Source organism: Phalacrocorax carbo, chromosome 9 (assembly GCF_963921805.1).
Source record: "Phalacrocorax carbo chromosome 9, bPhaCar2.1, whole genome shotgun sequence".
NCBI lineage: Eukaryota > Metazoa > Chordata > Aves > Suliformes > Phalacrocoracidae > Phalacrocorax > Phalacrocorax carbo.
The window spans coordinates 3,082,616-3,096,566 of record NC_087521.1 but is presented as its reverse complement, the minus strand read 5'-3'; the positions used below and the strand labels follow the sequence as shown (position 1 = coordinate 3,096,566).

General features: G+C 40.4%; 1 protein-coding gene across 1 annotated transcript; it reads right to left on the bottom strand.

The window, feature by feature from the left end:
* Window positions 1-7,177, bottom strand: LOC104044095 (fibrinogen-like protein 1-like protein). The gene is made up of 2 exons (XM_009503857.2): window positions 5,950-7,177; window positions 1-2,631 (listed from the first exon to the last, which is right to left on the bottom strand). The coding sequence occupies exons 1-2, from the start codon at window positions 6,095-6,097 to the stop codon at window positions 1,931-1,933; spliced, it is 849 nt and encodes a 282-aa protein (XP_009502152.2). The 5' UTR covers window positions 6,098-7,177; the 3' UTR covers window positions 1-1,930.
* Between the last annotated feature and the right edge of the window lie 6,774 nt (window positions 7,178-13,951).

Sequence of the window (13,951 nt, the reverse complement as noted above, 5' to 3'; positions counted from 1 at the left end):
CTGGGCAGCTGGACTGGGGCTGCTGGTGCCCGAGTCATTCGTACAGGATATTCTCAGAGTCCTTTCCTCCAAAACCCTCCGAAACAGGCCAAGGGTGAGCTGCAGAGCGGGATACTTGCCGTTGAGGATCAGATGCAGCCTGCTGGCTTTCAGTTGTGCACTTCCATGTCAAGATTATTCAAAACACGCTTTTGGAAGGTGTGTGAGAATCTGGCTATATGGGCAGGAACTCAAATAAAAGCTATGTGAGACTGGGGGCACTCGGGTGATTTTATCGTATCCTCACTACAACTTTGGAGGTGTCCTGATAGAGTTACAGCAGAACACACATTAAATTGACTCAATGACATAAACTCAATTCAGGTACTGTCCATTTCTTCCCTTATCACACTTCTGTCTTTGAACAAAATTTCAGGGGGAAAAAGATGCTGCAAAAAGGACAAATATGCTATATTGGCCTCGCCCACATAACGTATCTGTACCTGTTTCTGAAAATTTTGCAGTGCATTGTAAAGAATAAAAATTGCTTTCTTGGCTTTCCCACTTCCCAATTAATTTATCTTCTTAAGTAATCCTGGCAGTCTTGGTCTTCTCAAAACACAATACAATTTATTTTCTGCAAAGTAGTTTTCATGGAAATTGTGCAGTTCCATTTTTAAATTAAAAAGCAGGAGTTTGCCGGTACCTGTTGGTTGAGTTTCTCTAGCTGAACTATCTAAGAAAACATACAAGATATTCTCGTTATTATCCTGACAATAGTAACATGCAACAGTGCAAACTCTTCAGTTGCCACTCAGCCATTCTAATGATACAGAAATATGTGAAGTAACCCAAACAGCTGTAAAAGAAAATGATATCTTCGATGTTATAAAAACTGAAATCCTTTTATTTATTTATTTTTTAAACAGGTGAATTTATTATTAAATTGAAATATTCTCTATTTTATAACCAGAAAACAAGGCACTGTTTAAATAACGTCAAGGTTGCGTGCCAAAAAAATTGAAGCTAGCAAATGTGAAGTAAAGCCAACATTCTCTCCTTTTCTCGCAGTGGTATTAAAAAAAGAGAAAGCTGAAGCACATCATGGAACCCGGAGAAGCAACAGTCGAACCGTGGTAAACGAAGTGGAGTAATATTCAGCAAAAAAATGGAGCAATAAGTAAACAATTGCAAAATCAATCTGATCTTTTAAAAAGTGTGTTCTCTGAGTTTCTTGGGGAAAAAAAATCAGAGGAGTTGTAAGCTTTGGGTTAGTAGCTTTAAATGGGAAAGCCGACGATCCCATTAGCTCTGGGCGTTCTAAAAAGAAGGAAGAAAAGCTTATGCTGAATACTTCATTGTGTATCATTAAGAAGTAGAGATAAAGAGTTAATGAAGGGGAAAGGAAGCTATGGGAGGTGAGGGCCAATTTCAATTTTATATATTAAAATACCTTTCACTTTCACTAAAGGTAAAAAGGAAATGCCTGATGCTGCCCTGTGGTACACAAAACTCTCCAATATGCATTTTGTAAATGTAGGTACTTCACTGGACATTTCCTTCCTGCATGATATGTGAAGGTATGCAGTTATAGGAGATCAACTGTGAACATTCATACTGGAGCAAAAGCTTCTGCAATGCATATATATTCTCGTATATCTTGTATGAGACATCATATCCAGAATTTCATACCTGACTCCTCTTGTGGCTAAAATACTATAAAAATAATTATTTACATCTTCTGGTAGAGGCCTCAGTTTCTAACAGTGACTTCTCACTTGTGTGGTTGGTAAATGTCTGTGTCCGGGATGAAATGCTATCATAAAGCCTTTGCAGAGGCCCAAATTAAATTTTCAGTTATGATTACTTAGTGTGATCATTCAGTGAGTGTGAGTTCACCTCAGTGACTGGACAAAGAACCCAAGTTCCTTTGAAAGTACACACGGCTTACCTACAGTTCAGTTTTCTGACACGGGCAGGGTTTGGTTTGATATGAGAGGCTGTGGTCAACGGGTCTGATCATCATCCATGCAAACTTGCACAGGCGTTGCCTGTTGCAGTCCTTTTGCCAGTATATCACGTTCCTACGGTTTAGATTTGCTCCGGCGCACGCATCGTACCACCAGCCTCCTCCAGCAACGCCATTGTGTTCCAGTTTGGCACAATTCTGAAAATAATTGTCGTTGTCTCTGTCCTTGGTAGTGAACTTCTGGTTATCATGGAGATAAGCTTCCGTGTCCAGGGTCAGAGCATCAGTGGCGTTGCCTTTGTATAGACCAACCCTGATTCGGTATTGAGACTCTTCATCTTCAATAAGGAATGGTTCGTAGTGCCCCCATTTGACTTCCGCGTTTAGGTTTACAAGTTTAACTCCAAGTACATATTGCACAGAGCTGCTAGTTAACTGATGCATATATTCATTTCCTAACCAGTGATTGTCATGAACGGAGCCAAATCCGTATTTGTAATCCTGCCAGGTCCTATCAAAGTCAACAGTGCTGTTGGCTGTAATGTGCTGGATTACTGTCCAGCCACCATCCTGCATGTTACAGGAGACAACAATTGGGTCCTCCTTTGGTTGGATGATGTAAAGACCATCTCTGGAATTCCCTTTGGAGAGCTGAAAAATCTCAAAGCAATCCCTTGGGTAGTCTGAGTAGGAAAAAAAAGTTTTAAAGTAAATTTCTGCTCAAATAGTAAATTTTAGATATTGAACTCTGACCTTTAAAGTGAGTGAACGATTGCCTTCTGACTGGAAGCTGACTCTGACTTCACCTACTCAGCTAAAGGGGGAAGATTTCAGGGCACAACATGCAAGAAACGTTCAGAAATTCAAAAAGGGGTTTGTTACCCTGTCATCCACCAGAAGTGGGATTTTGCATTTATGACAGAAATATGGTTGCAAAGCCAAGAGCTGTGTACAGACCATTACTTTTCCTCCTGCACGCGTCCAGTTTGAGTAGTCTGCAATTCCCTGTGCCGTATATTGGACCATTGTGTTTAATTACTAGAGCTAGCCTTATCCTCCACAAATAAACCTAATTTCTCTTTAATCAGTTTATATTTCAGGCATCTGTAACATCCTTGCATCAAATTCCAGTAGGCATGCCATCTGTTCACTGGTAAAAGGGAGGTATTAAAGCACATTTCTTAGCTAATACAATTTTCTTAGGAACAGTTCTTGTCACTCAAACTCCAGGCTAAATCTTACCCCTGATTTGCAGGTACAACTACAGGGCTGTGCAGTGCTGAACACCAATGCCAGGAAAACAGGTGAAAGTGCTTTATATATATATATGTATATATATATATCTGTATATGTGTGTATATATATATACAGTAGACTCAAAGGGTGATAAAAAGGGCATATAAAGCTTGGGATGACCCTCTTTATTGGGCTGAAATATATAGATACTGTGTTTTTAAATGTAACTTGCTTATAAGGTGACTTCTTGCTGTAGTACGGTATCGAGCATCTTTGAGACAAAGGCACAATGCTCTGCTCTGTAGAAAAAGATGTTATTCAATATGTGTTCTGTTACTGAGAAACACGTTTTTGAATAGAAATCACTCACTTCTCCATAGAGTTGAAAGGCATGTCATTATGTCATTATACTATGGAATACTTGTAATTTATATTTAACAAAAACTTGACAATTTAATATCTCTATGACAAAAATTCCTGCAGACCACCTGTAATGTAAAATGACAGTTCTTCAGCCCTATGAAATCCTATGTTGTGTCCTGACAATGACTGATACGAATTTAAATACTGTATTTAGAACTTAATTTTTTCTTCTGGGAAACTGGGATAATTCAGGAAAAGTATGGCAAGGTGTCCTAATTTCTCTTTCAAAATTTGCAAAAAAACCCCCAAACAATTAAGGAAAATTATTTCCAAAGATAAAAATTTAAAAGAAAAGCTCAGAAAAAAACTCTTCTCTCCCCGAATCACTGAGCAAAGAGCCCCCGATGACCTTTTTATTGAACACATTGGTTTTCTTTTTCTGAACAGAAGAACAGAGTCTGAAAAGAGTCAATCTCATGGGATGGTCTCATGAAGTACACTGAACAGTTTGGTTAGTGCAGAAAACCAAAAAGCCCCCGGCTTTCTGGAAAGAGAAGGTGACTATTTCATCTACCTCTGGTCCTGTAGGGAATTATAGCATGCAGTCTTTGTCACAGAATTTTAAAATTTCTTCTCTTCCAACTGGAAAGCACTGTAGATTTCAGTAACCGTCACTACTCTGTTAGAAACACTCATGTGGTTCCCAGTCTGATTTTATTACTGTCCACTGTTCGTCTTTTTCTTTCTCATGTCCTGTAGTTAAGTCGTGCTTCTTCCTGGATAATAAGCCCCAGGGTACCATGAGGATAACTATATTTTTAATCAGCCTTTGTTTTGTTACAGTAAATTCTGTTAGGATAAATAAGTTCTGTTATTATTTAGTGTAACATAAATCTTCTGTTCCTTAATTGTCTTAGTAGCTTTTCCACACCTCTTCACTGCAAGTTAATCTCCTAGAACGTGGGTAGAATTTGCAGAGTATTGCAGATGGCCTTATATAGTGCCACGGATTCTTCCCAAGTCTTATTACAAACAGCTCTGTTGATACATTCTAGGATTGCATTTGTATTGCTTAGTTTCCGTTAATCTAGAGGTTGGTCTTTCAATCAAATTAGTACTTTATTTTTCATCCCAATGGTATTACTTAAAAACACCTGGCGTGTTTTTTTTTTTCCTGTGTAATTTTCTGAGTCTTTGTACTGGCATTTCTTTACTTCGTGTTAATATTAAATTTTATCAGCATATGCCTATATTTGCATCACTATACATAATAAGAATACTTAAAAGATCACTTATAAGCAAATACTTCCAGTCTCCCCTTGACTTTATGGTTTACTTTTCTACACAAGTCATCGTCATTTTCTTTTCAATACCTACTGAAACGGTAATGTAAACCCTACCTTCTCTGATTTAATGTTGCATGAAGTATTGTAACATAGGCTTTGTAGAAGTCCAGGCTAAACCTGTTAAATAGTATTATTCATAGGAACAGTATTGTGTTAAATACAGTCTTTTATATTTGATATTCAGAAGTATGTTGGTATTTCTAAGCTACTCAGAACAGTTTTACAGGAGTATATAGACCTTCCAAGGTCTTACTTTTACGCCTTTCATTGCCTAATAGAATCTACAGCCATGAATAGAATACTTTAAGTCTCAATACTATCTGCACATGACATTATTAAATACCCTGAAACTGCAGAACTGTGTACATGACTCTGCACCCGAGTTGTTCAAACATTTCCCTGGTAGACATAGCTTGACTCCAAACCTGATCCTATGATTTTATAGAATTATTTTTAAAGTGATTTATATAGTAGTCTCCAAGCCAGCAATATACACAGTGACACTTGTAGTTGCCCTGCTCAGTGAACGTTATTCATGCAAAATAGAACAACTTCTATAGACAGATAATGAGAAAATAATTTAGGCTGATTGTTACAGGATTCACTTGGAATGTGAATTTTATAAACCCTCAAGTGCCGTCAGTCAGAGGAGGAAAATGAATCAATCCCACTAGGCATTTTATGTGGGATCTACTCTGGTAAATGTATTCAGAAACCTACCCAGCTGAACCTTGCAAGCTAGACAGAGGCAAGCCTCAGTTAAAGGTACCAAAGGGATTTAGGTACTGAGGTGTCAGATGTAAACTAGATATAATTGTTCTAAGTCTTCAAATGCCACAAAATATTTTTTTAATGGAATAAAAATGTTAATTTTTCTTGAATTAGATGGCAGCTGAGCAAGGGTATTAAAGATTCTGGACTTTGGGGCGGGACATGTTCATATTACAAAGTATGTTTGCAGGGTTAACTTTCAGATACCTTGGCTGAATATGTCACAGCAAAACAATAAAGCAAAACACAGCATGCATCCAAATCACTCACTCTCTTCATGAGTACCTTTTTCATTGGCGTTACCCAGTCTCTCATAACCTCTTTGGGGGAGGAGGTGGGCATTAGCCAAAACCACTGCTCCTTTGGTGCTCACTGGCACAGTGCAACGAGAGAGCAAGAACAGAATAAATCCTGCTGAGCTCGTCCACAGCATCTTCCTTCCGAGTCGGTCCTCCTGCGGCAATACAGAACTGTAACACAGACTGGAGCTGAAAATGGAGAGATTTATGACTTTTAGTGTGAAAGTCCTGAAGGGGAAATATAGTGAGACTACTGAAATTGGCTTCTCCCATCTTTCAAGGACCTCTCCTTTTCCTGATGTCTCACACCCTATTTCTGACTGGTCATTCCTCTGACATCGAGCACTGTGCTGTGACACTTAGAACGTCTCTCACCTCTGTCACCTCGTGCCATGCTGGGCCATGAAACATAATGTGTGACAAAAAGCCATAGAAAGTAATATAATGACAAAAGAAAAAGCACATCCTATTTTCATCAGAATTGAATTTTGCTTATTCCCTGATTCCAAACTGTATAGAGCCACCAATGGTCAAACTGGCAGAAACATTAACAGTGGCTCTGCCGACTGTCTGTGGATCAAACAATACTCAAACACATGGCTTCCCAAGTGCTGGGAATGTTTCCATGCACTGGAGAACTCACTTCAGCACATCTGGATTAAGCTTTTTTTATGAATTTCCATCTACAGCTTTAAATAATAGGTCACAGGTTTAAATCAGATTTTTAAAAAAGCTCAATAAACAAAGCAAAAAGAACTTTTCAGCCTCCCCAAAACCCACAAGGGTTCTATATGTTGAATCAAAAGAGTTTTGAGGCTCATTTTGTCCTCCTTTTGGGGTTACACATCTAGTAACCCTCCATCCAAAATAGCAAGAAGGCTTAGGCTCTCACTGGACTAAATCCTGGGGTCCTCTCTTAGGCGAATCCCAGCTTAACTGGAGAGGAATTTCTATATCAACGACCGCTTAGACTGAATCAGGATAACAGACGTTTCCCACACTCTCAAAGGATGCATTGACTTAGACTCTAGAAAAACTCTTCTTTTTTTTCTTTAAGGACCGAGCTCCCCACAGTGGCTTTGACAAAGGCAGAGAATAGACCTAGCAAGCAGCTCTTCGGTCGGAGTTTATTTCCTGCCAGCGTCCGCGCGGAGCCTGCAGAGGCCAGTACCCATCTCACAGTGGTTGTGCTGGTTCCAGCTGGGATAGAGTTAATTTTCTTCATAGGAGCTAGTATGGGGCTGTGTTTTGGATTTGTGCTGGAAAAAGCGCTAATAACACAGAGATGCTTTAGTCACCGCTGAGCCGGGCTCACACAGAGTCAAGGCCTTTTCTGCCCCTCACCCCACCCCGGCAGCGAGGGGCTGGGGGGCACAAGGAGCTGGGAGGGGGCACGGCCGGGACAGCTGACCCCAGCTGACCCAAGGGATATCCCACACCATGTGATGTCATGCTCAGCATATAGAGCTGGGGGGAAGAAGAAGGAAGGGGGGACACTGGGAGCGATGGCGTTTCCCTTCCCAAGTAACCGTTACGCGTGACGGAGCCCTGCTCTCCTGGGGAGGGCTGAGCCCCCGCCTGCCCGTGGGAAGGAGGGAATTAATTCCTTGCTTTGCTTTGCTTGTGTGCAGATTTTGCTTTCCCTGTTAAACTGCTTTATCTCAACCCACCAGTTTTCTCATTTTTACCCTTGCAATTCCCTCCCCCGTCCCACCGGGGGGGAGCGAGCGAGCGGCTGGGTGGGGCTGAGTTGCCAGCTGGGCTTAAACCACAGCAGTGGTTTATGTTGCAAGACAGCCACATTCCATATAAATCTAGTGATTTAGCAGCAGATTCAGCAAACAGTTTTCCAGAGTGAAAAAATATTCAGCACAATTTTAAAAAAATGTCCAAGATAAATCATTGTAATAAAGTTCAGGTTTGAGAGTTAATTTTTATACCTACCATCCAGAAAACTAGCAAAACAGAACTTTCTACTCTACCTAAAACTATTCAGTAGTAATTCTGATTTACTATTAACATACAATTTGCTATTTTATATAAAGCTGGTCATTTGACATTGGGATTGTAATAAACTGGAAAATTACCTTCCATGAAATTCGGCACAGTGTTTCTCTTAAAGCATTTAAGTTCTGCTGTGCCTGCGTTTCCTACTGTCGTGTGTCCTTTTCCCTGAAAGCTTCTATTATTGCTGCTATTATTAATTGTTATATTATAAATTAATTAAAATCCAAACCTAACCCACAAGCATCACTAAACTTCAGGAAATCTGTACTTGGATCTGGAGTTATTTTTTTAGCTGTTTTATTTTTCTTTTAGCATTTTTGAGTGAGTCAGTCTTTTTTCTTCCCTCATATTTGCACATCAAAATGATTTACAGATCCATTTATTTCCAGAATAGAACTTGGTATTATAAATTATTAAGAAAGCAACCGAGGAAAACAGCATTAGGCAGGCACCTTACCTCTTTCAAGCGAAGCTTGGCAAAGAAAACTGCACAGAAATGAATGAGCTCATTCTCTAAGTTGTACTTTGCCTCCTACTTAAGTCCAGGTGAATAAATCAGCTCCAACACGCTATCTCAAATGCAGCAAAATTGCATCTTCATTATTTCACACTGTGTGCTTACTCTGGTGGACTTCACTCTGACATATTACACTTGTAAGTATGTATGAATTATAAAGTACAAAGTTCTTCCGTAAGTATTAAAAGAACATAGTAACTAAATTGACTTTCCTTGATTAATAAATAGATACAGGGATGGAGAGCCATGAAGAGGTTTTAGTTCAGAAAATTACTTATGTTGCTTAAATACACACAGGCAGATGCTCAAATTCACTGTGTCTTTTTGCATAGGTGAATTAACGAGATGCTATACTGCTAGTCACATTTAAAGTTGCAGAGACAACTTGATTTTTAAGTATTAGGAACAAGCCAACCATAAACCTTGTCGTTACTTCGTATTTTAACATGAATGAATCAGCAGCAGTGTCTCAGAGCTATAAAAATGGAAAAAAAACAGAAGCAGAACAGGCTGGTCAACAGGTTTCTATTTTAGTTTATTTGGATTAACATTAAACGAGTTAACTTTGAAGAGTTAATTAACATTAATTCAGGTCTAAGCTCTAATGAATTAGATTAATTAATTAGATTAATTGTCACTATATATTGGAAAGTTGTAGTGTCTATCTGCACGGCCTTTAGACGATGTCTAATCTAGCATTTACCCTTTTCAAGATGAGCCAACACTTTAGGTTTTTGTGCTCCTTGCTCCAGCCTGCAGCCTGCTTTGGTCAGATTCCATCCCTGAAACAAGCCACACCTGAAACTGACGGAGCATTTAAATCCTGTACAAGCTCCACCTGACGATGTGTAGTACGCATGATTTCTGTTCTTCAATAATCCATCCTCAGTGAAAGCACAATGTAAGGATTTGTTTTTCATGTGCAATTAAATAAATACACATAACGAATATTTTAGATTTGCTTATAACATTTAAAACTCAGTGATATTTCTTTTTATTTTTAAAGTACAAGCAATGCTTTATTATATATGAAGATGGCCACAGGGAGTCAGAACAGTACCGTTCGCCTGACACTGGTCAGTAGCAGAGCTACAGTGTTCAAGAACACATTCTCTCTGCTTTTAGCATTGTGCAGCTCAGGGAATTTCTGATATCTGTATGTTTGATATATCTAATTTCTGATTAGTACCAAGCTTTATAAACCTTGGCGAAGGCATGAAAACACTGTTGTAGCTTATGAAATAACAAAAGTGCTTTGAACAGGTACAGGTCTTGCTGAAATAGTATGCTAAGAAAGGGCAGAAGATATATACCATTCTACTCTGTCCATATTGATCCACTCTAGAAAACACCGTTGACTTTAGTGGTATTTATTGAGAGGTCTCATGTCACCCTGATATAAAAGGGCGTACATCTTTGTTCTGTGCCTTTGATGACTACATTTTCCATCACTGTTTATCTCCTCCCCCATCTTTCCATTTTGCTTTACTTTCTTGCTGTTTGCTTCCCTTTGTTGATTTCCAAACTTTCATCTGAGCTGGCAGAGCAGAAGTGAAGTGGGAAGTGTTTAATTAGAAGCGAGAAGAAAGGGCAACAGCATCCATTCACTCGTGCTCAGAAAGGCATCTGTTTCTATAGATGAAAAATTCGAAAACCAATCATTATGTATCTCTCTCTGCTCCAGATCAAGTATTTTGAGAATAATTTTTCAGCCCTAAAAATTATATAATGATCTTAAGGTAGGACTAATTTACATTGGTATGGTCTGGTCATAGACAGATTTCAAAATAATACGTTACTATAATGACTTATTGTAAGCCATGTTCATTAAGATACTTAATTTCTCAGCCCACTGACCGCACATTCCTTCTCCACAATATGCTGAAGTTTTAATTATCCCTCTGATTCTGCTGAGCTTTAACTGGCAAGCATTCATTTGAATTTTTCCACTGCAACCATATAATTAAGCCATCAATTCTAGCAAGGGCCAAGTAGTGTTAATTTAACCTTAGTAGTCTGGATAATGTCAGCAAGTGACAATAAATACTATAGAATCATAGAATTATTTAGGTTGGAAAAGACCTTTAAGATCATTGAGTCCAACTCAATCTAAACCTCCCCTGGCACAACCTGAGGCCATTTCCTCTTGTCCTATCACTTGTTACTTGGGAGAAGAGACTGACATTCCCCTCACTCCCCTCCTTCGAGGTAGTTGCAGAGAGCAATAAGGTCTCCCCTCAGCCTCCTCCTGGCTAAACAAACAACCCCAGCTCCCTCAGCCGCTCCTCATAAGACTTGTTCTCTAGACCCTTCACCGGCTTCGTTGCCCTTCTCTGGACACGCTCCAGCACCTCAATGTCCCTCTTGTACTGAGGGGCCCAAACCTGCCCACAGTACTCGAGGTGGGGCCTCACCAGTGCCGAGCACAGGGGCACGATCACCTCCCTGCTCCTGCTGGCCACACCGTTCCTGATACAAGCCAGGATGCTGTTGGCCTTCTTGGCCGCCTGGGCACACTGCCGGCTCCTGTTCGGGTGGCTGTCAACCAGCACCCCCAGGTTGTTTTCCACCAGGCAGCTCTCCAGCCACTCCTCCCCAAGCCTGTAGCGTTGCATGGGGTTGTTGTGACCCAAGTTAGCTTTCCTGGCACTTGGCCTTGTTAAACCTCATACAGTTGACCTTGGCCCATGGATCCAGCCTGTCCAGGTCCCTCTGTAAAGCCTTCCTACCCTCGAGCAGATCAACACTCCCACCCGACTTGGTGTCATCTGCAAACTCACTGAGGGTGCACACAATCCCCTCGTCCAGATCATTGATAAAGATATTTAACAAGACTGGGTCCAACACAGAGCCTCGGGGAACACCACTTGTGACTGGCTACCAACTAGATTTAACTCCGTTCACAACTCTTCAGGCCTGGCCATCCAGCCAGTTTTTTACCCAGCAAAGAGTATACCCGTCCAAGCCATGAGCCACCAACTTCTCCAGAAGAACACTGTGGGAAATGGTGTTAAAAGCTTTAATAAAGTCCAGGTAGACAACATCCACAGCCTTTCTCTCATCCACTAGGCGGGTCATCTTGTCATAGAAGGAGATCAGGTTAGTCAGCAGGACCTGCCTTTCATAAACCAATAGCTGACTGAACCTGATCATGTGGTTGTCCTGTATGAGCTGTGTGATGGCACTCAAGACGATCTGCTGCATAACCTTTGCGGGCACTGAGGTCAGGCTGACAGGACCATAGTTCCCCAGATACTCCTTCCAGCCCTTCTTGTAGATGGCTATCACATTTGCTAGCTTCTGGTCAACTGGGACCTCCCCAGTTAGCCAGGACTGCCAATAAGGGAGTGAAAGTGGCTTGGTGAGCACTTCCATCAGCTCCCTCAGTCCCCTTGGGTGGATTCTATCCAGCCCTATAGACTCGTGTGTGTCTAGGTGGTATAGCTGGTCACTAAACATTTCCCCTTGGATTATGGGGCACCATTCTGCTCCCCATCCCTGTCTTCCAGCTCAGTGGGCTGGGTACCCAGAGAACAACTGGTTTTAGTATTAAAGACTGAGGTAAATGTGGCATTAAGTATCTCAGCCTTTTCCTCATCCATTGTCACTATGTTTGTCCCCGCATACAGTAAAGGATGGAGATTCTGCTTAGTCCTCATTTTGTTGTTAATGTATTTATAGAAACTAGTTGGGCCCTTCTAATTTTTTCCCTGCATAACCTCATTCACCTTTGTAGTCCTCCTGACTTGCCTGCCCCTTCTTCCAAAGGTCATAAACCTTTGCCAAAGCACTCTGTTCAGCCAGGCCGGTCTTCCTCCCCCCGGCTTGTCTTTTGGCACACGGGGACGGCCTGCTCTTGCGCCTTTACAGTTTCCTTCTTGAAGAACATCCAGCCTTCCAGGACTCCTTTGCCTTTCAGGAGTGCCTCCCAAGGGACTCTGTCAACCAGTCTCCTAAACAGCCCAACCAGTCTCCTAAACAGGCAAAGCCTGCCCTCCAGAAGTGCAAGGCAGCAGTTCTGCTGACACCCCTCCTTACTTCTTAAGAACTGAAAACTGTAATTTCGTGATCGCTATGCCCAAGATGGCCTCTGTCATTATTGGAAAGGCTTTGACACAGGCTAGCAACTTGGCCTTTAAAAGGCTTGAGAAGGGTGATTTCTGGCTTTGTGTTGTTGCCAGAAACATGTAAAAAAGCTAACTTTCATGCAATAATCTTGTTCAGCATACCAAGAAGCTCAAACGACAAAGTTCTAACATGGCAAAACACATAAAATATTAAAAAAAGGGCTCACTGAGTATCTTTCCTGAAAGTTTTATGGGTGCACAGCACAAGTGATTGCTTTGGGAAAACAAACAAAACCAGGTCATAGAAATACTTCTGAAACTTTGAGTGAGTTTGAATTGCTTTGCAACCTTGGCCTCTTTGTATAGGATCCTTAACAAAACAAATGTTTGTAGCAGTTTTCACTTGTTCTTGAACTTTTGAGCTGGCAATGGCATATGAAGTGTTTTGTCTGACAATGCAGAAAGCAGTTATTTACTGGTAAAATACATTGCACATAAGACTATTTTCAATACAGCTTCTAAATCTCTTTTTACACGTTCATTATTTGTGAGATGAACCATTATTTGGGGAACAAACCAAGGTACGTATTTTTGACTGAATGTAAAATAAAACAAATGCTTCCCTCTTAGGAACATTTCACTTTTCAAATGTTCAGCAACAGGTTTTTTTACAGATTTCTTTATGAAAATATTCCAAGGTCTGAAGTAAACACTAAAACCATATTCTTCATGTCTCCTGTGAACCATAGGCTGAATTCTGAAGGCACAGAAACTTAACTGAATTGAAAAGGGTTCACTTTCAACAAAAACACTGAAGTGGGACCAGCTTGAAAAATACCTCCAAATCCATGATCATGGAAAATAAACCTTTGGTTGGCTGATAGATGGGACTAGTGGTAATGAAAAACTTACTCAGGTAGCTTTGGAAAAGAGTATGACAGGGCACATCTTGTAAATTACTTTTTTCTTCTAAAGGTGGCAGAAATTACCAGATACAATCATTGCAGGTGAAACCTGTTGGAGAGTATTTGTGTGGAATACAATTTAGGTGACACCTATCTTAATATGCTAGAATTAGTGATTCTGAGGAAAGGAAAAGTATGTGCACCATTTTAAGGACAATATATTAAAAAAAACCAAAAGCAGACCAAGAAGCTTAGGCTACCATTTTCTATCCTCCCTTGCTACGAGTCTGAGAGAGAAAGGGTCTTTAAGGGGGCTGGTAATTAAAGGTACTATAATGAAGGAGTAATGACAAACTTTCTAATGAAGAGAGACAGCAACTGTACTAAGAGCTCAAAAGGTCTGGTTCAAGAGTTCTTTAAACACTTGAAAGTTGGAATGTAGTTGTGCAAACGAGTTGAATAAAAGGACAAATTCCTAAAAGTGACTATATA